Source organism: Symphodus melops, assembly GCF_947650265.1.
Source record: "Symphodus melops genome assembly, chromosome: 23".
Lineage (NCBI taxonomy): Eukaryota > Metazoa > Chordata > Actinopteri > Labriformes > Labridae > Symphodus > Symphodus melops.
Genome location: NC_136713.1, coordinates 3085802 through 3109153, shown reverse-complemented (window position 1 = coordinate 3109153; position 23352 = coordinate 3085802). Strand labels below are relative to the sequence as shown.

Here is a 23352-nt window from a genome sequence, read left to right as displayed (position 1 = left end):
CGTTGGGTGAAGTCAAGTTACAGAGGAGGTAACAGCTTGAGGAGGAAACGTTTGTTTGCTCACTCAATACGCATGTTGGAGTTTTGTTTTGTAAATATTTCTTGTAAAAAAAAAATTCTATTTTTTTTGTTTTGGATTTTTCACATTTCTTTTTTGGAAATATTGTGCACTTGTGGAGGCCGGTGAAAAATAAATCCACCAATCACAGTCTGCGACTTCACCTGTACCCCAAACTTTTTTATGGGGGTGTTTAATAAGAGAACCCCGCCACAAACACTAACACAAAAGTTCTTAAACTTTCCATAGACCGTCATCGTGTCCCGTCATAGAGTCTCTGTTTTGAACCGACCCAAAAGTCTGTTCTGCTGTGAACTGGAATGACCTGAGGGAGCCAATGTGCTATTCGTAAGGTTCAGGCTTCACTTTGTACAACAGGGTGAAGTGGAGAGGCTTCGTCTATATTTATACACAGTCAATGGCACATTCACAAATAATTGTCCTGAATCTCATTTTAACATAAAAGGTTTAAAATATTTAAAAGATAAAAATTTACCTTGAATTCTTTTTCAAAGGTTTTATGTCGTTCACTGATGTCGGGTCTATGTTTGTGTTTGGTGCCAGTTACACAGACCATTTCTTGGTCTTTAAGGTATGACACACACACACACACACACACACACACACACACCTCTGAATACTTATTATGATCATTAAATTGGACTCTTTCAGGTGATGCCAATATTGGTATTTATGAGCTCGGTCATCTCCATCCTATACCACATCGGCTTCATGCCCTGCCTGCTTCCAAAGGTAAGGCAGAGGGTAAATGAAGTTCAAAGACTTGATGTAGAACTACCGTAAATTCCGTACTATTGAGCGCACCTGGATATAAGCCGCACCGGCTAAAAATAAGTAAATAAATGTATTTGTACATATATAAGCCGCACTTGATTATAAGCCGCAGGTGTCCACGCTATAACAAGAGCTATTTACACAGACGTAGGCTACCGGTAACATCCGCAAATACTGTAGCGTCCATACGGACGTTAAAGGACGACGAGAGCGTTCAAATAATAACTTTTAATAACCCGGTCGGCCGTGACCACGCCGTTTACAGCAGAGAACAACACATAACTTGCCGTAACAATCGTACTCTCTCCCCCAGCGTTCTCTCATACAGCCACTCAACACGTTCTCGCTGGTGCATTCACTGACTCTCCACATAATCGGAATTATGAACACATTATCAACTACTGACTTTACAACATGAACCGTTACAATACGAAGCCTAGCCGACGGTGTCTGTAACACGGCTGATGAAAAAGATGACCGTAATACATTTCACAAGAAAAAGTCCATCCATTCACTGCCTCAGAATGACTTCATTACTCACTTCCTCAGTCTCTGTTGTCGCTGTCAGTGTCATCTTAACGTGCAGCAGCTCTGTTAGCTTCTTTGACAGCCAGGTCGATCGCCTTTAACTTGAAAGCTGCATCATATGTATTTCTCCGTGTGTTTTCCATCATGAGGGTGCGTGCATGAAGCGCAAAATGACTGATATTAAGATCCGACGTGACGAAGTCAAATGTTTTTGCGGCAGAAGCTCATTGTCCCCCATAAAAAATCCATGCATTAGCCGCACCGGAGTAGAAGCCGCAGTGCTCGAAGTGTGAGAAAAAAGTAGCGGCTTATAGTCCGGAATTTACGGTATTTATTACAATTTGAAGAGAGGAACAGACACAGGCAGTGAGAATAGTTTTAGCCAAACCAGGAATAAACGATTTAATAAAGCCAATGCATGGTATATAACCATTTAACACATGACTGTACTGTTAAAGCTATTTTCTGAGGCCAATGCACCTCTCCTTTGATGCCCTAAAAACCTGCAGCACTCTGGAATGTTCTCAAACACTTCAAGGACAGTTTGTTCATCAGAAACTAACACATGAACATCACGTGACTATATTTCAAAGACACAGAAACTAACACTCAAACATCACCCACCTCTGCCAAAACTTCTGCTGACACAGCAAACAAACATGTTAGAGGATGCACCTTACTGTAATTATACAATCCTGTGACTTCACACATTTGTTGTCTGTTCTCTGGTTTTAGGAGCTGACCTGAAAGTCAGTGAGGTCGACCCCCAGCTGGGACAACACCCTTGGTATCTGCGTTGTAATTCCTTGCTTTATTAAACCTTCTGGTTTGTTCAATTTGAACCTGAGTCTCTTCTCTCTCTTCTCTAAGAAAACCAACACGCACAAGGTGACTTCAAAAACCCAAAACAATGGACACTGAGCCGAACAACGCTTTGGCATAAACTATTGCTCTCGTCTGAATTCAATATCTGTCCGGATCAGCATGAAGAATAAAAATTTTTTTTACATGAAGCATTTTTCCTGATCAGGCTTGTCGACTATGAGCACAAAAGTTGTGGTCTGTGTTTCTGGTATCATATTGTAAATTACCCTGGGATTCCCAACTGTAACAGAAATCATCAACATTTATTTATTTTGAATCACTGAGGAAATGATATGAATCAGTAACTTCATTCATTCACTCACAAATCAGCCAAGCTCACATCCTGCTCTGTTGTTTCAGACAGAGTCACCACTCCTGATCCGTAGGTTAACTCTCTCGGAGATCCATGCCGTGATGACAGGAGGGTTTTCCAGCATCGCCGGTACCATCTTAGGAGTCTACATCTCTTTTGGGGTGAGGCAGTGGACAAAGAAGTGATTACAGATTCACCAAAATATACACCTTTTTTATTGTAATATACAACCTACAACTTCTGATCACACTTTATATGTATGATATCTACATGTATGTAATAAAATCAAGGTTGATTCTTTTGTAAGATTTCGAAGTCACTCTGATCGTGATACAAGTCAATTTGATAAAATGCTGTTTATAATTTATTGTTTTAAGTTTTAGAAGACTTTGGATTTATGATTTAGTATCAACATCCAACCTAACAGATTCTTGGTTGTCCTTGACACTGACCTTGAAGTACATCTTGATGATGTTTTGTTGTTTGTGTGCCTATGTTTGAGGTTGAGGCATCTCACTTGTTGACGGCTCCAGCCTCCCTCGCCATTGCAAAGACCTTGTGGCCTGAAACAGAGCCCCACCGTGTAACGACCAGTAATGACTTCAAAATGGAACGAGGGTAGGACAATACATTTCATGCAAAGACACACCAAATACAAACTTTTCTTTATAAAAACAAGGGCAGGATGACCAAGCTGCCACACACACCTGATTAAAAAATCTCACACAAGGCAAAGAACAAAAAAAATCAGCTTTATTGGTCAACTTTTGCACTCTTTCAAAGAAAATAACTTTTGGTTGTTATCATCAAGCTGGGAGACGAGTACTGCAACACCAACCATTTTTGAATGTCATCAACACCAGTATGCTGATGACACTGTGCTTTTGAAAAAAATCCCTGATGTTGGTCACAGGATTGAGTTTAAATGCTTCTTGTGTCTCCTCAGAGAGAGATTGATCAGCAACTGCAAACTTCATGACCTGGGTGACATTAGGGTTATATTTTTAAACATTGATATAACAATGTCTGTTAATACACATATTGCATGTTTATATCCTGCATTTCATATCATTATGTATCCTGTCTTATCATGAATATCCCTGCAAATCCCAACCCTAGCATCCAACCACTAACTAGCTAACACTTCAGTTGATAATTACACCTCATTATAGGAAAGGCAATATTTGCTTATTATTATCTGTTGATGTTAGCATGCTAAGGGGAATATTAGCCAGGTATTAGTTTAATGCTAATGTTTGCTTTCCTGAATTAGCTAACTTGTCAAGTTCAGAAAATATGCTACAAGTGGTTAAATAACATTGCAGAAGTCAGTTTTTTAACATGGTCCAAAATATGTCTGACAGTTGTTACTATTAGCAAAAAGGTTTCACTTTTCCTATGGTACCGTGTAACACAGTCACATTATCATGTAAGTTTGGCTCTAATGCTAATGTTTACTTTGGTTAAAAAGTCGGTTTTTGGTTACCTAACAGGTTGCGCTAACTTTAAAAATATTGCCAAATGTTGCACAGAAATGACTGCATTACTTGTCTTTTCAGTTGCTGATCAATCCAGAAGAATTGTCAAATTATTTTAGAAGCCTTAACAACTGGAACACAGCGGTACACCATTAAAAGCGTTTTATCATCCGCTTCAGGAGACACTGACTGCCAAGTGAATGACGTGAAACACAAATGAACTGACTCTGTCTTCTTGTCTCTTCCTCAGCTCATATGTTCGTACCTGTTCATGCCTCTGTTTCCTGGGAGGACACTTTTATCGTTGCTGAGCTGATTGGTATGAAGACTTTTATCAATGAGTTTGTGGCCTACCAGAAGTTGGCAGAGTTTATTAAAAGGCGGGAAGCAGGAGGGCCGGAATACGTGAACAACATAAAGCAGATTATTTCTGTGAGTGTAAACGTTAAACTATGAACACGTGTGTGAGTTGTAATATGCTGCTTTGTGATACAGAATTTCAAATAGCCAATTATCAACATAAATTGTTAGTTTATGTTTACAAAAGGAGACTTACAATAAGTTTATAACAATTTACTCAACTCATGATCCCATACGTATAACGATACTGTATCTATGATAACAGTTTTTTCCATATAAATAAAGACACTGATAATATAGTACAAAAAAACCTTATTGAAAATTTCATTCGAAATAAAGATTTTTAAGCAAATCCCAATGTCCCTCATTTTGCATTAATAATTAATTGTATTGTGAACTCCCTGCTTATAAGTATTGCAAACGTGTTTTTTATTTTATTCAGCAGCTGCGTAATATGAGAAACGTTATGATGAGTTAAGCATTTATACAAGCATCAACATCACAGTTGTTTCTAACTTTGTGATTCTCTTCATTCAGGTCCACTCTGAAACCATAGCTACTTACGCTCTGTGTGGATTTTCCAACTTTTCTTCCCTGGGGATGACCATTGGAGCGCTGTGTGAGTGCCTCTTAGTGAACTGGCCCACTAATGACATACATACAAAGAGGAACATTTCAGTTTGTAGAAATGCTTGCAGATGTAGTATGCAGCTCTGATTGAGTATAAATTATACACTTCTTGTTAATTGTCCCAATAAGTAAAAAAGATTGATAAAAAAGCACAAAGAAAGTCTATGAGGTACATATGCTATGTAATGAAGAGCATGAACATATCTTTTCTGGCTGGCACGAGTGCGAGTAGGTGTAAAATCCATCTGTTAGAGTTAATCTAGCTACAGTATGTGGACTCATGAGACGTTTAAGTCTTTTACTTTAGTCTGTGGGAAACAAAACACACGATACATGACGAACCCTCAACAGGAAAGTAACTGCGCATATACTATACATGTATCCCCTCTTGACACTCTGGGGAGTGATAATACTTGTTGTAATCCATATAGCGCCCTTTGTTGGTGAAAGAGAACTTGTAGTGCTAAACAAACTGGTAAAGAAATCCACTAATATCGGATGATAATATTGGCTTCACAATTAATCCCTAATGCTCTAATGTATACACATATAGTATGTGATTATCCCTTAGGAGACTTTACATACTTCAAGGGAAACTTTATCCATTTGCAATAAGTTTTGTATCATTAGAAACCTGGTATTATTTTTGAATGGTCGTGCATCCCGCCCTCTTTTTCCCCTGAGATGGGAAAGCTCCACATTTCTTGTCTGAAAAGGAGCCTCCAATGACACAAAAATCATCGTTTTGCGTCAGACTGAGGCTGCTTTGGTTGGAGGCAGTGATGCAACATCGCTAGTTCCTTATGTTTTCGACACATTTAAGCGAAAGACCTTTAACAGATCAGTGGGCGGGACCTCACTCCCAGAATCTAAACGTCCGCAATTTTGCTTGGAAGCTATGCTATCAAGCTCTGTGGAGAGAGCTGAGAAGAACTGACAATGGCGAAAAAAAAAGATGTTTCAATGTCAAACTGATATGGAGGAAGTTGATGGATTTTGAAGGTCTTGCTCGAGTTGGATGTTTGTGCCTCTTTTTATAAGCATTGGAGCTTGATGGAGGAACGGATGGCGGTAAGAAGAAGGACCCCGGATCAGCTCAAGCTGGGGTGGACTGGTGGTGTCGGTGCTCTTTTGTTTATGGACACAGACAAACAGTAGAGTCCGTTTGCTGCTAAGGATTTCTAAGGAGCCAATTCCTTCTGGAAGAAATCTCGGACTGTAACGAGAGCACATTATAGTTTCAATAGGAGAGGACTGTGTTGCTGTGCATCCTGGGAGTTGTTGTCTTTCATCCATATGAGCCAAAAAGGCACTTTCTGCCTTTTCTCAGTCAGAAAGGAACCAACTTCAAAATGTATTTTACATTTGTACTACATGTATGACCCAACTTCAATACAGATTCACATTTCAACAGAAGTATCCCTTTAAACTATGTCCTCATAATAAATGTCAACAGACTGGAACATGACTGATGCAAAGTGTGAGCGTGCGTGTCAGAAAAAGTGTTGCACACAAAATGACCTTGCTGAACAAAAGTCTTTGTGGCTGAATAAAGACTCAAAAAGAGAACATTTGAGATTAGAGGTCATGATGTGCAAGCTGTAAGTGAATAACAATTTTAAAAAGATGGTAGCTATTATAAATATCAATAGTATTGATTTGGGCTTGTTTCGTAAAGTGACCATTTCCTTGACTCAAAACACAAAGAGTTCATTCATCATGAATGCACTTTGAAAATAAATTATTTGTGGAGCACAAGATTGTGTGGAATATTTCAAAAACTTATTCCAAAATATTTAAATCAAAATGAACTGAACATGTTGAGAATGGAGTTCAATAAAAAAAATGCTGGTAGTGAAATATAAGATTCTTCTTTTATCATATTCTGTTCAGTTCTTGTTTTTAACTTGTTTTCTCTCATTTTGCAGCGTCACTGGCTCCAGAGAGACGTGCCGACATCGCCAGTTGTGGCTTCAGAGCTCTGATCGCAGGAAGTGTTGCCTGTTTCATGACAGCGTGTATTGCAGGTGACTGTTTACGCTATAATCATTTACCAATTGTTAATTTTGATTTCAGTTTAAAACTCCTGTGAGGATTTTGGCTGGGAGCTCATTTTCATGTTAGGCAGATTGTCCGGGGGGGAATAACATGGAAAGTCAAGGATGGTAGGAAGAGCAAGAAGCAGGACTTTGGGAATTTTCAGCTTGATTTGATTGTTTCTCTGTGTCGAGACTAAAGCTAAAACTAGATTAGGGTTGGACAACATTTTGAGTTTTTAAAAAATATCAAAATGTATTTTCAAACGAGATATGACTGAGAGTGAGATATTGTATAATTCAATATATGTTGCGATATAATAACGTTACACATTTCTTCCATGCAGCCCCGTTTGCCCATTTCTCTTGCTCTGCTTCTCTCAGTCTAAAAGTGAAACTCAAATACCACCTGCAAAACAAAATACACAGCTGCTTGTCATTTTTTTATGCAAGAAACTGGTTTGTTTTGTTTTCCATTCTTTTGTAGGGAGGATTTTTGATTCAAATTCAATAACTATTTATTTCACAAATGGGTAGTTGATTTCTGTCACATTTGTTCGTCTACATGTTGAGATTGTGCAGCAGGCTGTTCATGACATTTTGAATGTGGATTTGATTCAGAACAGACTTTTAGGTTTTTTCTATATAGAAATAAATATTAAGCTATATAACCCGTGTCCCCATTCAGCCGAAACATATCCAGATTAGATATTTTTCTATATCATCCATCCCTAGCATGGGGCATAAAATCTCAATATAAAGGAGGCGTTAAGGTTTCTGTGTTTGGACCTTTCTTTTTGAAATCAAGTAAATATAGAAATGTGCTTTTCATGATGATTTTTAAATCCTGTCTTGACTTGACTGTGTTTACTGTATAAACACAATGACAAATGTTCTGATTGATTGTGCTGTGATGTTGGACAAAAATCAGCTGTTTGGTTAACAGAAATGCAATAAACATCTTTTTTTGTTGTTGTTTTAAAAAAAACGAGGATGTTCACTTTAAATGAATAAATCAATATAAAAAAATATAAATGAATGTTGTGAGTTTTAAATTATGTGCCTGTTTATTAGGGCTGCAGGAAGGAAATTCAAAATTGAATTATATTTGAATATTAAAAATGTTAGCAACATTCAAATGCTTCATTGCCATTCGCTGATGTCATTTGGTTGTAAATAGATAAGTGGTTAAAATGTTGTGGAAATCACATGAGGATGTTAATGTTTCTTTCACGGTTTTACAAAAGTAGTCAGTCAGGGTGTATTTTATTAAAAACAAAAGTGCCCTTTTCCTGAATGAGGCCACGCCCCTTCTAACAGCCCGCGAGCAATACGTGGTGTCACGCAGCGCACGCTGAACAACATTTGAATCACGGATGTGGATGTTAGTAATAAATTGTTATCTCCTCTCTCTGCAACGTGTCAACAAGCTGTGCTGAGTGAGAAAAGCCAGTGTCAGTGTGTTGTAGAACCCCACCTTCCTTGTTCCCCGTCCGTCAGGATGAGCCACAGAGAGGGAAATAGAAATGGGGAGTTGGGGTAAAAATGGCGGGCTATGTCGTGCTGCGTCGCTCTATTTGGGCCAAATTAAAAATACTACGGGCAATGCTTTCATCCAAGGGAACGTCATTATGTGCCAAAGCTACATATCGAAAATTACATGACATATGGGCGCAAGGTTTCCAAAGTAATTAGTAGATAAATTGTAGGAATGTCTGCAGCCCTACTGTCTATTTAAAAGATTCTTTTTAGTTGACCAGTGTATTCTGCAGCTCCACACAGTATTCAGACAGGTGTAGTCTTACTTTGAAATAGTCACATCTTAGTGTGGAGTTTCGAGTAGTTTAGTTTGCCTGGAAAAAAGGTGCCTGGAGAAAGGTGGACTGATGGAGAAAAAAAAAGAAAGAGAAGAGCTTGAGCATTATGAGGCTGATGATGCGGGTGGATATAAGATTGTCATGTAGCGACACTCCAACCGATGGAGAAGTGGATGAAGAGGATGAGAGAGAAACTGAATGATGGAGATGAAGTTGTCATCCACCAGCACTCCAAAGAGCACACAAAGGAAGACAAGGAGAGAGAAGGCCGCTGGGATGAAGGAAGCACATGGAGATGGACTGAGGAAGGCTGGAAATAGATTAATAGGAACTGGAGTTTGGTTGGATGAAGAGAGAGGCACTTAGAGGAATGGATTAGAAAACACAGATAGATGTGAACGCATGAAAAAAAGATCAGAGGAGAGAGAGAGAGAGAGAGAGAGAGAGAGAGAGACAGAGAGAGAGAGAGAGAGAGAGAGAGAGAGAGAGAGAGAGATAGATAGATAGATAGATAGATAGATAGATAGATAGATAGATAGATAGATAGATAGATAGATAGATAGATAGATAGATAGATAGATAGACAGACAGACAGACAGACAGACAGACCTTGTGTTTCCTTGACAGCTCTTCTTTGAATGTCTTGGTTGTTCAGTTTGCTGCAGGATTTGAAAGATGATCTTTTTGAGACATGATAACAAACTTAATGGTTTGGATCAAGTTGTGTTCAAGAAAACTTGGAGCTTTGAGTGTTTTCTGTTTATTCCAACAAACCATGCAGCTCCTCTCCCCGTCCACACGTTACAGGCTCTGCTTCTGAGACAAACCTCCACTGAGCGTTTTATGACTAAATGTGTGTTTAGCCACATGTGCCCTTCATCCCATGTGCTTTCCCTCCTGCTGGGTGAAGCTCTTTCACACACACACACACACACACACACACACACACACACACACACACACACACACACACACACACACACACACACACACACATTCCCTAGAAGCCAGGCTGGGACAGGCTGGGACAGAAGTGGACTCATGCTGGGTTCAGAGCAGTAGTGTGTGATTCAGATTTCTCTTTCGCTCTTTAGACTTTTAGACTTTTTATTTTATTGTCCTCGAGGGGAAATTCTTTTTCACCAGAGTACAGTTTTAAGGGCAGCGCGCCGACAGAGGGTGAACACAGGGGGATACATGTGGGACAACAGGACATACATGTAGGACAACAGGACATACAGTGACAGGACATACAGTGACAGGACATACAGTGACAGGACATACAGTGACAGGACATACAGTGACAGGACATACAGTGACAGGACATACAGTGACAGGACATACAGTGACAGGACAAACAGTGCATATGGTTATGGGGGGACTGAGGTGGATTTTTATTGAGGACTGAGATGACTGCAGGCACCAGGCTTCGCGCCCTCCTGCACAGCAGGGACCTGTACCTGCGTCCGGAGGACATGATGGTGAGGTGGCAGTTGAGAGGGTGGGCGATGTCCATTGCTATTGTGTGTGCGATGCGTGTGATGGCCTTTGAATTGAGTTCTGACAGGGTGGGAGTGGGGAGACCGATTAATTTGGCTGCCATGTTTGTGACACGGGTGAGTTTCTCTCTTTCTTCCAATCTCCCGCTTCCTTCCCTTTCTTATCATCGACACCCGACTCCCACCTCTGCCTGCTCTGTTTATACCCCTGTGCCTCAGAAAAGCTGTATTCTGCACACAAACTCATCAGAGCACTGCTCCTGAACCTATAGAGGAAATTAGATATTAGAGATTGAAATCTGGTGATTCCTGCTCCCTCCTCGTTTAAAGAATTGTGTGTTTTCTTCCTTCATCCTGCACTCCCCTCCTCTCCTCTGTCCTCCCCTCGTGTAGCTAGCTGGGTACCAAACTCCTCATTACTCTAATTTAGCAGGCATGCTGCACCTCTAATGGCCTCGGGGGCCCAGGCCTTACATTCGTTCGGTCCCTCCACCAGCTTTTCTGTCCATGTTTCCATCAAACCAGAATCCATTTATTTTCCTTTCACAAACAACTACTAAAAGTTTTGTTTTGAGTGGAGGGAGGAAGGATGTGAGTTTTTAAAGCATGTCAAAGAACACTCCATTTCCTGCCATCTGTAGTTCCCTGCATTCATCAAGTGTGTACATGATTAGCCCGTGCTCTTCCAAATGTGTGTGTACTTATTGAACCCTATATCGTTTTACCAGATCTTCATGGTGACCGAGGCAGCAGAGAGCAGGTGAAGGGCCCTTGAGGATGCATTAGGGTGTTCTTGCGACAAGGGGGGTGCATCTTAGCATCTTAGGAGTTGGAGCGTCTTTTCTTTTCTTTCCTTCTACCCTCATTGTGCAATAACACATGGACACTTTCACTTGTATGTGTAATAATAATCTCAACAAAGTGCAATAATCGCATCAATAATCACTGCCATTTTTATATATTTTGCTTCTTCCATGCATATTTTTGGTATATTCCTTCCAACGGAAGAGTGTCCTATTATTTATGCTATATTATTCTTTACATTGTTACTTACAATACATTTTTGTATTTTGTGTTACATTTTCATCTTTATTTTTTACTTTTATTGTATATGCTGCTAGAACCTAAAGTTATGATTTGGGTTTTTGTTAGTGTGTGCACTTTTGTTGTTTGGTTTCCCTGTCTGTCTTCTCCTCCTGTGTGCTCCCCCTCCCCACTTGATTACCATTTGTTTCAGCTGCACACCCAGGTGTCACTCATCCCACGACTCATCAACTCCTCCTCTTAACCCTCCTGTTGTCCTCATTTTCTGTATACACCCCGTGTCCTCCGGGTCAAAATGACCCGTCTTCACTAAACCCCTAATATAAGCAGCTTAATTAAATTTAAACACCAAATTTCATCTTGTTTGAAGAAACAACTTGTCATTCACCACAAAATGTGTGAATACCTGAGTTTTCCCTCTTCACTTCATTTCTATAGCTTATGAAAAGAAAAGTTTTGAATGCATTTTTATTCATCCCAATGACTCAGTTTCTTTATTTTCTCTTTCTTTCTTTTTTTCAGTGAACAATTTAAGACAATATACAATACAAAAATATGAAAAATAACAAAACCCGTTGAACTAATTGGCACATGTAGGGCAGTATGCAAGTGTGCAGCCTTTGCAGATATATTTCTTACACCTGCAGCACACAGTATGTGTTTTACAGTCCTTCTTTTGAGGGCAGAACTGACATCTCTTCCTCTTACTTGCCCTAGCAGTCATCCTTCTGCAGCTGTATGTTCCAATCACCTTATCTAGGTTGTCCACACCTCCCTTGTTGCGGTTGTAGTCTAGGATGATGACTGGCTTCCTGTCCTCACGATCGCTAACGTCACCGTCTGTGTGCTGTGTGCTCAGAAGAACTACATTCTTGTTTTTCTTTGGGAGGTAAGAAACTAGAGTGGTGGTGGGCTTTGATGAGAATACCTCTCTCTCCTTTGACACAAGCAGTGCAGGTGGGAGCTCAGGCTTGTTCTTTCGAACTGTACTTCCTCTTCAGGAGCTGCTGTCCGAGTTCATAAGATGTGAAGAAGTTGTCACATGTAACATTGTGACCCCTCAGTCCCTCTGTCACACCAAGGTATGCCGGCATGAGAAACGGCATACCTTGGTGTGATAAACAGGTAGAATGTAGAGACAATGTCATGAGCATTTTTGTCTCTCCCATTGTCATCTTCTTCTTCTGAAGATGATTCATCATGCTCTGGGTTGTATTCCTCCCCATCTTCTTCTTCTGATACATCCTCCACTTCTTCTTCTGAATCAGAGTTGTCTTGCTGGACATCTGAAAAAATCAGCTCTAGAGCCTCTTCAACGTTATAACGCACACTCATGGCTTCGGCACAGACAGAATTCGGGGCCCTGTCATCTGCAGCCCCTTTATAATCTCTGGAAGTCCACTGAAAAAGAGCTCTGCAGTCTGCGAGAACGCCTTTGTGTTGTTTACTTCTGCTACTGTCTTGTTCACGTTTACTGCTAATTGATCTGAGACTGATCAAAGGCACAGCAGTCTGTGAGAAGACCACTTCTGCAACTGCTTGACTAAAACAACTAAAACATTGTAACATTCTGTGGTGTGTAAATAACTCTGTGACCTTGATTTCAACTCTTTTTGTCTCACGGGTCATTTTGACCCGAAGACCACCTTTGTACCTTTTTTTGTACAGCTTACATGGAAATGTGAATAAAAGCAACATTTCACTTTTTCTACTGTTGGTGCCAATCTAGGCAAAGTCATAAAATTTCAAGTTAAAAAAATATCGTTAAGAGGATGGGGTTTTTTAACACAGTGGCGGGTCATTTTGACCCGAGGACAACAGGAGGGTTAAGCCGGCTCTCCGCATGCAGCCGGTGCCAGATTATTGTCCACCCTCCGTGGTATCAAACCTCTCAATCAGGCTCCCTTGTATTTTGATGTTCCTCGTGACTTGCTTGTACTTACCCTCTTGTTCTCTCCTCGTCAGCTCCCAGTCCAGACCTACCTGCCCCTCGTGTCCTGTCGTCTCATCGTGTTCACTTTGGATTTCACCTCACGCGTGCTGGATTAGGGTTGTTGGAGAGTCACCTGGATTATTGTCTGCACTACGCACCTTGGAGCTTGGACTGTTGCTCATTGTCACTAGTGTCACTTTCCCTGTTTATAATAAATTGTTATTGTTTATCTGTTCCTTGGTCTCGCGCTTGAGTTTTATTCTGGTTACACAACAGGTAAATCTAAATGACGCAGGACATGGCTCTAGCAGAGGATGATAAGTTACTGAAAGGTCCACGCAGAGTTTTTAACCATGAAATGAAATGAAAATACCACAGACACGGGAGGCTGTAGGTCAGTTGGTAGAGTCGGTTGTCTCTTAACCGGAAGGTCAAAGGTTCGATCCCTAGCCCCTGCGAGCAACATGTCCGATGTGGACATGGATGAAGACACTTAACCCTGAATTGCTTCCCCAGCCGGGGGCATTTATAAATGGGATGAGTTCATTGTCAATATATATAGCAACCATCCAATCAGGTTGTGAAAGAACTGGTGTGGCATGCAGTGTAAAAGCACTTTGAGGAGTCAGAAGACTAGAAAAGTGCAATACAAGCTTAAGTCCTACATAAGTGATACACTTTTGATTATTTCTTCATTATAAATTTGAAGGCCTCTATTTGCTTCTGCAGGATCTCGGACGAGCATGCGGAAGAAACAGACGTTTTTTAAGTATTTTTTTGTGACAGTAAAACAGGAGGCCGTTAAATCAAAGCAGTGCGCATATTTAGTCATGAAACTCAACTTGTACATGTGAGGCACAAAGGTCAGCAAAGAGATGAGATGAACCCATTTGTCACAGAAGACAAGTTTATATGATTTTAAATGAAAAAAAGACTGATCTGAACCTGACTTTGTCTTTTAAGATCGACGGTTTTAATTATGTTGTTTTTGTGACCGCATGCCGGCGAGTCAGCTTCTCAAAGTCCGCCGGTGCAGCTTCCGCCACCGGCATTGTGCTGCACGGAGCACGCTGCCCCAACAAACAATTACACACACACACGCTCACACACACACACACACACACACACACACACACACAAACACACAGCACTTTACACACCAACAGATACAGACACACTTCATAAACACACTCACACCAAAAAACAAGAAACAAACTTTCTCAAAACTTCTCAAACAATCAGACACGCTCTCAGCTCCACTCACACACCGCCATCTCCAACAGAGAGAGAGAGAGAGAGAGAGAGAGAGAGAGGGAGAGAGAGGGAGAGAGATTTTACACAGGTTTGAAAAATAATTCAATAAGAGTACAAATGCATTAAAATCTCAGTTAATTTTTTTTTAAAAACAAAGTCGCTCTTTTTTTTTCTTCTTCTTCAATAAATCATCTCGACATAATAATAAAACATCTTCATTATTCTCCTCAGAGCATAAAACAAACAACTCCAACACATAAATACACAATAAACAGACATGAACAGAACAGGTACAAGATTTATAAAGCATGTTTTTTTATTTCTGTCTTTTTTTAAGTCTTTCTTTTTCTTTGTCACTGATGATGATGGAGGCTTTTTCTACACGTTTTTTAAGTCTATAAACCTCAGATATGGATACATATCTTTTTTCCCCCCTCCTGGCCTTCCTCGTAAGAGGCCTGGCTGATTTTACAAATAATCTCAGATTGGGGAAATAATCCTCCACCTCCTGCTCCCTGTCTCCAAACGTCTCCTCCAGATATGTCTTTATTTCCTCCTTCGTGTACAGAGGAGAGTCGTCCTGGGTCTGAGGGAGGTCGCTCTCTGACTCACTCAACACTTTTTTCACTTTTCTTTTCTTTGTTTTTTTCATTCTTTCTTTTTTGGGACACTTGGAGGAGAGTGTTATCAGACATTTCCACCTCCATTGATACTTCCATATCCCCTTTTTCTCCAGTAGGCCTAAAAACCAGGGACCGACGTCGCGGCAACCGTGGCCGGCGTATCTGTATCGTAACATGTAGTGTGTCACAGAAGACAGGTGTTCATGATTTTAAAGGACAAAAAAACTGATCTGAACCTGTCTTTTAGTTTCAAGATCGACGGTTTTAATTATGTCGTTTTCGCGTCATCAGAAACGATGAAGTGTTTTGGTTGTGGGGCAGAGGGGCACCTGATCCGCTCCTGCCCGGAGGAGGGCGGAGCGCGTCGCGCTGCCGCTCCGCGGGCAGGCCCGCGGGTGGGTCCGGCGGACGTGGATGCTGCCGTGCAGGGGGGGGGACCCCCTGACCACGGACGTGGGAGGCCAGCCGATCGTGGAAGCTGCAGCTTCGGGAGGAGATCTACCGGCTGCTGCTGAGGCTCCAGGCGGAGCCCCGCCCGCGGAGGACGTCTCTGCACTGGTGACAGTGTGGGGAACTCCCCCCGCCACGTCGGCCCCCGTGGTTACCGATGTGCCTCATGGAGATGAATGGTGTGACATTGAGTCAATGGAGGAGGAGGAAATGTCCGATGACACTCTCCTCCAAATATCACAATAAAGAAAAATGAACGAAAAAGGAGGAAAAAAGAATAAAAAAACAAAGAACAGAAAAGTAAAAAAAGTGTGCAGTGAGTCAGAGAGCGACCTCCCGCAGACCCAGGACGACTCTCCTCTCTACACCAAGGAGTACATCAAGTCTTTTCTGGAGGAGACGTTTGGAGTCAGGGAGCCGGAGGTGGAGAAGTATTTCCCTGACCTGAGATTATTTGTGAGGTCAGCCAGGCCTCTTACAAGGAAGACCAGGAGGGGGGGGGGGGGGAGTTATCTATCGATATCAGACGTCTATAGACTGAGAAAACGTGTAGAAAAGGCCTGTGTCACCATCAGTGACAGACTGAAAAAAAGACAAAGAGTTAAAAAATGAAAAACATGTTTTATATCTTTGTACCTCTGACTGCTGTCTTCATGTCTGTTTCTTGTGTCTGATTTAATATCAGCTGTTTGCAAACACACACTTCATTTTGGGTTTGTGCTCGTGTGAATGTTTTTGTTTTGTTGCTATGACGACATTAATGATAGGTTTTTTTATGTCAAGATGATTTTTGAAAAGGAAATTTTAATGCATTTGCACTTTTTTATTGAATTGTAACATTTAAATAAAGTGCTTTGCAAAATCAAAATCTCTCTCTCTCTCTCTCTCACTCTCTCTCTCTCTCTGTGTCTCTCTCTCACTGTCTCTCTCTCACTCTCTCTCTCTCTCTGTCTCTCTCTCTCTCTCTCTGTCTCTCTCTCTCTCTCTCTCTCTCTCTCTCTCTCACACACTCAGTATTTTCTTCAATAGTTGAAACATTTACATTCATAACTGTGCAGATTAATTCGACATTATAAACTCTGATTATTAGACATCATTAAACAAGCTGCTGGATAAAAAAAGATGGAACAAAGTGTTATGTTCATGTTTTTGTCCTCTTTGGGAAATTAAAGAAAATGTTTCTCTAAAAACACTTCTTGTTTTTTTTTTTTTACAGTTTTAATGTTTGGTGTTTTGTGTGTCATATTAACTTTCTTTGCAGGTGACAAACTGTTCACATGATAAACTGAACTACCAGTGATTGGTTTATATTTATTTATTTTAAAATGTTTCATAAATCGATTTTTGTCTCGTGCAACGAAACGTTCAGAAGCAGCTCTATGAGCAAACGAGTGAACAGCCCTGGCCTTAATAAAAAAAACCAAAGAATAAAATGAGACATAAAGCTCATCCATATATAGGGTTTGATTGTAATTCAGTGAAAAGATGTATTTAAGGAGATTTAAAGTTGAACTTTTCTTTTGGACACAGATAAAGTTTGTTTTGGAGGAGCGGATGTCTTCCTTCTTTTTCTGTGGACTAAAAATATCATTTCAACTGAACTTTCATACATCATTTTGAATATTTCGTTTGTTTGGGACTTTGACTTTATTTTGGATTAATAAAGGGGTCAATTAAAGGGATATTTTTGTTCAGATTTGATTTCTTATTTATAAGCCACAGTGTTGAAATGTTTCTCAGATTTCTAAATGTCCGCGGTTTGTGTTGTGAAAAATAAACATCATGATCAATCAGGATACTATTATTGATCATGTATACAGGGATATGAATAAGCAGGTTTCACATGTAAACGTCATGTATGATCCAAACCGGGATCAGGCTCATGAATCCATGTAAACACACTCAGTCTTTTTTCCTCTCTGCTTTCTTAATCCCAGTTCTCACCTGTTGGTCTGCAGGACTAAATAAACCTTGTTTTTTTTAATCAAGACCACGTGACTCGTGTTGTTATCTGTCGGAGCTAAAATAGACCTATAATAGTGTCAAATAAAAATAAACCTTACATGGTTATTTTTGCATGAATGCATCCTTCATATTAACGGGCCTGAGGAAAACACAGAGTTAAGATCATCATAAATGAAACAGTATGATGATCATCATCATAATAAAGCCTACTACAGATTACTACATATAATTAACAGAAATATAAACTTTAAAGATGTAAAGCCTAAAGGTGTGCTCTCTCTCTCTCTCTGCGTGTGTGTGTGTGTGTGTGTGTGTGTGTGTGTGTGTGTGTGTGTGTGTGTGTGTGTGTGTAAGAGAGAAAGGACTGGAGGAGCATGTGCTTCTTTTGGTCAAGTTCAGGCTTCTTAATCGGATCCATGAGAATCCAGATTCAATAAAAGAGAGCCATCATTTCTTAGAAGATTAAAACATGTCATTCAGTCTTTGCTGAACCTTCAAACCGCTTTTTACACTATTTAAAAAAAAACCACGGCCTTGAAAGGATTGCACGGCTTGACCGAGGCCGTGCAAATATCTGCATTTAATAGACGTGCTTACTATGTCCACGGGTTTCTCTACGGTAAATATCTGATGAGGCTCCACAATGTGTTTGTCGGATACCGGTACCGACACGCAGAAGACGAGAGGCGCACTCGAGCCGGCTCTGCCTCCGCTCACTTCCTTCTATGACATACATGAGATACAGTCTATCTATGGGAAAACAGCGCCCCCCTCAGGCACTTCACCAGAACGACAGGTAAGTAAAATAAGGCATATTTACGAGCCATCATTTGAACATGAACTGTGTATTAGATTAGATCGATGCTTTGTTTGCTTTTGTTTTTTGAATCAAATTCAAATGATTGAATCTACAAAAACATGGCGGCTGTGATATGTGTACGGAGGAGGAGGTATCATTTCAACATGCTGACAGCTGATTGACTTATCAAAGTCTGGGATGTTGCTGGATGACACATGGAATATTATAAGTTTATTTATTGGTTTGTTTTTTAAAGAAGATAGAAGCAGTGGGCCAACTACAAAGAGGTTAGACAACATGAACCAAGTGAGTTCCAGTCACATGATGAAGGGGTGTGTCAGGCAGGGGCTGTACAGTAAATCAACATTATCAAGCTTGGGAAAACTAAGATGTGTAACAATGCATCTTCTATAATAGACTGCATCATTTAGAGACTTTAGAAACAGTATGTGTTAGGGAGCACATAACCTCTGCTAATCTATTGTCAAGAACAAACCCAGATCCAGCTGGTGACAGGACTGTAAACCCTCCACAGGTAGTTCACTTTCTCTTTTGAACAGTTTGTGAGCTGCAGACGAAGTTAATGTGACACACAAAACACACATGATCCACTTTGTGTGTGTGTTCACCTCTCAGCAGGATCCACTGAATCTGTCTGCTTTGAACGTATGTTCACTTCTGACATGTGTTCAGTTGCTCTACAGCTGAGAACATCCCATGTGTGATCATTCAGGAGGGGAATTTACAAAGTTGAGAAACTGTGTCAAATATAGCTGATAAGAACAAACAGTGAACTCCATCATTCATAATGAACCTCAAAAATACAACCCATAACTTTCAATCAAACACTGTGTGTTGAAGGTGTCAATCAGCTGGTGGCTCCAAACACGCACAAACCACAAGGTGGAAGCTCCACACACTCACAAACAAAAAGGCTCAAATAAATCAAATAAAGCACGCTGGATAAAGAATTCAAATTAAAAACATCGAACCTTGTTCACCTTTCCGTCCAGTCGATGATTTGGGAAGGGCGTGGACGACGGCGATTTCCTGTATCTCTGCATACCTGTCCCCTGTCCCTACCCGTCACCTGTCCCTACCTGTCACCTGTCCCTACCCGTCACCTGTCACCTGTCCCCTGTCCCTACCCGTCACCTGTCCCTACCTGTCGTATCAAATATATCATATTGTTTGAAGCCACTAGATAGAAAATAAAAGCGCCAAAAACAAATGACGGGAAACAAAAGAACCAAACCTCACCAGTCCCTCCAGGACGTCGCAGACTTTGAACGGAGCAGCTCGTGTGTGTGTGTGTGTGTGTGTGTGTGGTATCACTAATCTAAAAACCACAACAAAGCATACTTTAATCCACTTTTAATATTACTGTTCATAGATTTAGAATATATTTGAAATGTATTTCTAATTTAATAAAAATGTGTTGTTACTGCGTTTAAAATGTTTACAAAAATTTAAATAAAATCATAAAAGTTGTAAAAACATTTATCATTTACTATAAAACATCTTAAATTAGTGTCATAAATTCATTAAAGGGGACATATTATGAAAAAAAAAATCACTTTGACAGTGTTTTTGACATTTAAGTAACCTGAGTGTCTATCAACCCTCAATGTGAAATGAAGCCATGCAGCCATTTTGTTTGTGCTCTGTAGAAGTCTGACCACACAGAGAAAAACGCTCTGTTTCAGAGTTTCAGTTTCTACAGGCTCACAAACCTCCTCTGCTGCTTGATTCATGTTATATTAGGACCAAAGTACAGCACAGACGTTTCATTTAGAGCAGAGGGGACTGTTTGAACAGGTGAAAAAAAGGTATATGTGCTGTGGTATCGACTTTGTTATCCACACATTTGAATGCTATCAGGACTATCTACAAACTGTCTGGTATTGGGGCGTCTCTAGTTGCAACACAATGTAACTTCATTACAGTGCATTTTCTAAAAACTACAAACACAAGCAACAAAAACCACCTTTGGTTTACTTCCATCATGTGTTGTGGTACAAGATGAGGTCCTTCTCCTTGCATGTGCCACATGTCCTCATTCTTGAGGAAGGCTGTTTTTTTATCCATTAACTCCTTGTAGTTGTCTGTAACAACAACCATCCCAGAAATAAATGTCAACCCCATTTGTTTCCCTCTTTTACTCAATATTTTAGATGTACAACAAATGCATAACGGCTAATCAGATATTTATACACAACAAATAACTTGAAGTCTTCTTATGAACAAAGTTAACATAGTTATATTACATACAAGGTTAACTTAACAATAATAAGCACGAGTCAATTCTTTATCAAATCATCACAAACACTTAACTAGTACAAGTGCTGCAGAACACATTTCTAAACACGTTTTGTTTTTGTTCTTGGTCTTTTCTTAACATTGTACAACAGTGTATTTACGGCTAGAAACACAAAAACGTCTGCTAAACATTCTCCACACAACATCAAATGGCAAGTTGGACCAGTACCATTCATGCTAGCATTAGCTGCTGCTAACGCAGTTTGTCAATAAATCTGCCTGGTAACTTGTTTAGTCATCGTAGTGAGACTATTCATTCAAAGATAATTCACAGCAACAATACAAACCTCTGAGCAGGAGCAGTTTGGCGGCCATCTTGTTTTGAGGCGCTTTCCTCCTGGTGGTCCAGCACACTTCGATCCATCCGTCTTCACTGGAGAGGTCCGGCTCTTTTAAGACCTGAACAAGCTGCTGCCTGTATTGAGGTGTCTCAACGTCTGTACTTTCGACGTGAATTGTCTTGTCCATAAAATAAAACATCCCAAACTTGAACTGCGTCATTGTGCTGTAATTTCAGGACGACGTTTCCTTCAGCATCATTCAAACAAGTTGTTCTACCATAGACTGTAAAAATAATGGACGGGACAAGGTCCCCTTTGGAGTGAAGCTTTTATTTTGTTAACAATGGATGACTCTCTGGTTGACTGATGGTTTATGATCACTTTTATTTCATAGATCAATGCAATCATCACAAACACACCGTAAGAACTGTGGAAAGAAAACTCAAATAGGAAACAACCATTAAACATAAACCACGTACCAAATATACAAATAGAACACATAGCATACCCATTTACAATAAAATCACATGTCAACAAACTATGATATAAACTAAGAATTCATCAAGTTCATTTAAAGCTAACATTTTGTCACATACATGTGTTCAAAACAACAGTGAAATTCAAAACTCATGACTGAAGCCAAAGTTACAACCTAAATCAAAGGCATGCGTCGGAGGCCATTAAACAGCTGATGGTGTAAAAACAGCTGATTGACCAACCCGAACTGCTCCAACCTGACGACTAAGCACGGACACACAGAAAGGTCACAAACAAATCAAACACGCTGGATAAAGTTGTTAAAGTTTGTTACCATCATCTTCTAAACAGGGGACTTTAATGATCATTTGTAGTTTATATTTTAACAATGTAAAATTGTTTCATGATTTACAGATAAAAATTCCTCCTTTATCTCACCTTTCCGTGTCTGTGAGAATCTCAGATTAGCTTGTGTATAGCACAGGCCATTTCAGGTACTGTCTCTTTAAGGCCCTCGATATGTTTTAATCTTTCCCTGTGGAAAAAGTGACTTGTCTTATCTCTTTGCTGCTTTTGACCTATAGTAGACATGTTTTGACACCGTTTGGCCTCCTTAGAATCCTAAACTTGGATTGGCTATGTGCCTTTTCACAGGTGTGAGTATTTAAAATGAGTTATTAAGGCTGTGTTTTCTCAGGCTGCCGGTAGTTTTCTTTATATTTCAATGACACATTTTTTTCTTTTGAAGAACTTTAAATTGTGACTGATCATTACACCTTCAGACAAACAGTTTTTTGAGGGCGCTCTGATTGTTTAAAGATGTAAAGAGGTTTTTATTATCCGTCACGCTGCATCACGTCTGAGGAGACGGGCTTCGAGCTGCAGATCATTTGCTGATGTCATTGTGAATATATATGAGAGAGGTTGTCGGTTAAACTCCCTCACGCTGAGAGCACAGGAGCGCTCCACTCGCTCACGCTAAACGTCTTTACGGACTGCGATGATTCACGTGCTCCGGTACTTTCTCTGGATTCTGTCTGTGAGCACGAGTCCTCTGAAGTATTGTGGTCGTTCTCTGAGAGCGCCGACCTCGGCCTGTAGGCGGGCTGAGGCGCCTCCCGTCGTCCTCCTGCTGTCTTTTCATCCGAGCCGGAGCGATTCATCGTCCAGCCGATCACATCGAGCGACGAGCTCATCCGAGGATCCAATGATTTTACCTCTGATATGTGGCGAGGTATTCACCAGTCAAACAGCATTTCATTGTGTTAAACCACCAGCAGAGGGCGCCATGCCGAGCGAGCGCCTCGTCTTCCTCAAATATCTTTTTACACACACATGGAAATCTCTCGCCGCGTTCATATAAAGACATTCTCAGCAGAGCGCCGGGGAGCGGACTCTGCTGCGTCTGATCTCAGGAGACCCCGCCCCCCTCCTTCCTGTCTGTCAGGGACGGTCTCCGGCTGTGAGGAGCATCCACAACAGTCCTCCTGGAACCATCTAGAAGTGAAAACAGCGTCTCTCCACATCGGCCTCAAAATCCTGCGTGGACTCAAACTGCCCTTATCAGTAGTTTATCTAAATATTGGTGCAGAACCGTAAAGATCAGGCACGTGGACCTGAGTCCAGTCCACGTGGACCACGTGTGAGGTGAAGGTGCAGAGATGGAGCTCGCCTCCTGAGGCGGCCATGTTGGTCCCTCTTCACTGCATGTTTTCTAACTTTGACACACACACACACACACACACACACACACACACACACACACACACACACACACACACACACACACACACACACACACACACACACACACACACACACACACACACA

General features: G+C 40.7%; 3 protein-coding genes across 7 annotated transcripts in view; 2 read left to right on the top strand and 1 right to left on the bottom strand.

Annotated features, from left to right (window-relative positions):
- The window catches only part of LOC306818859 (solute carrier family 28 member 3-like), a 145764-nt gene that overhangs the window by 85843 nt on the left and 36569 nt on the right, over window positions 1-23352 (top strand). The gene's annotated exons all lie outside the window — the stretch shown is intronic.
- LOC306818856 (BDNF/NT-3 growth factors receptor-like) overlaps window positions 1-23352 on the bottom strand; it is a 151517-nt gene that overhangs the window by 105502 nt on the left and 22663 nt on the right. The window lies entirely within an intron of this gene.
- Window positions 140-7548, top strand: LOC306818776 (solute carrier family 28 member 3-like; the record flags this gene model as incomplete). The annotated part of the gene is made up of 9 exons (XM_079336495.1): window positions 140-649; window positions 730-810; window positions 2605-2718; window positions 3060-3175; window positions 3504-3541; window positions 4286-4467; window positions 4933-5014; window positions 6954-7052; window positions 7409-7548. Exons 1-9 carry the CDS (start codon window positions 578-580, stop codon window positions 7546-7548), a joined length of 924 nt encoding a protein of 307 aa, XP_079192621.1. The 5' UTR covers window positions 140-577.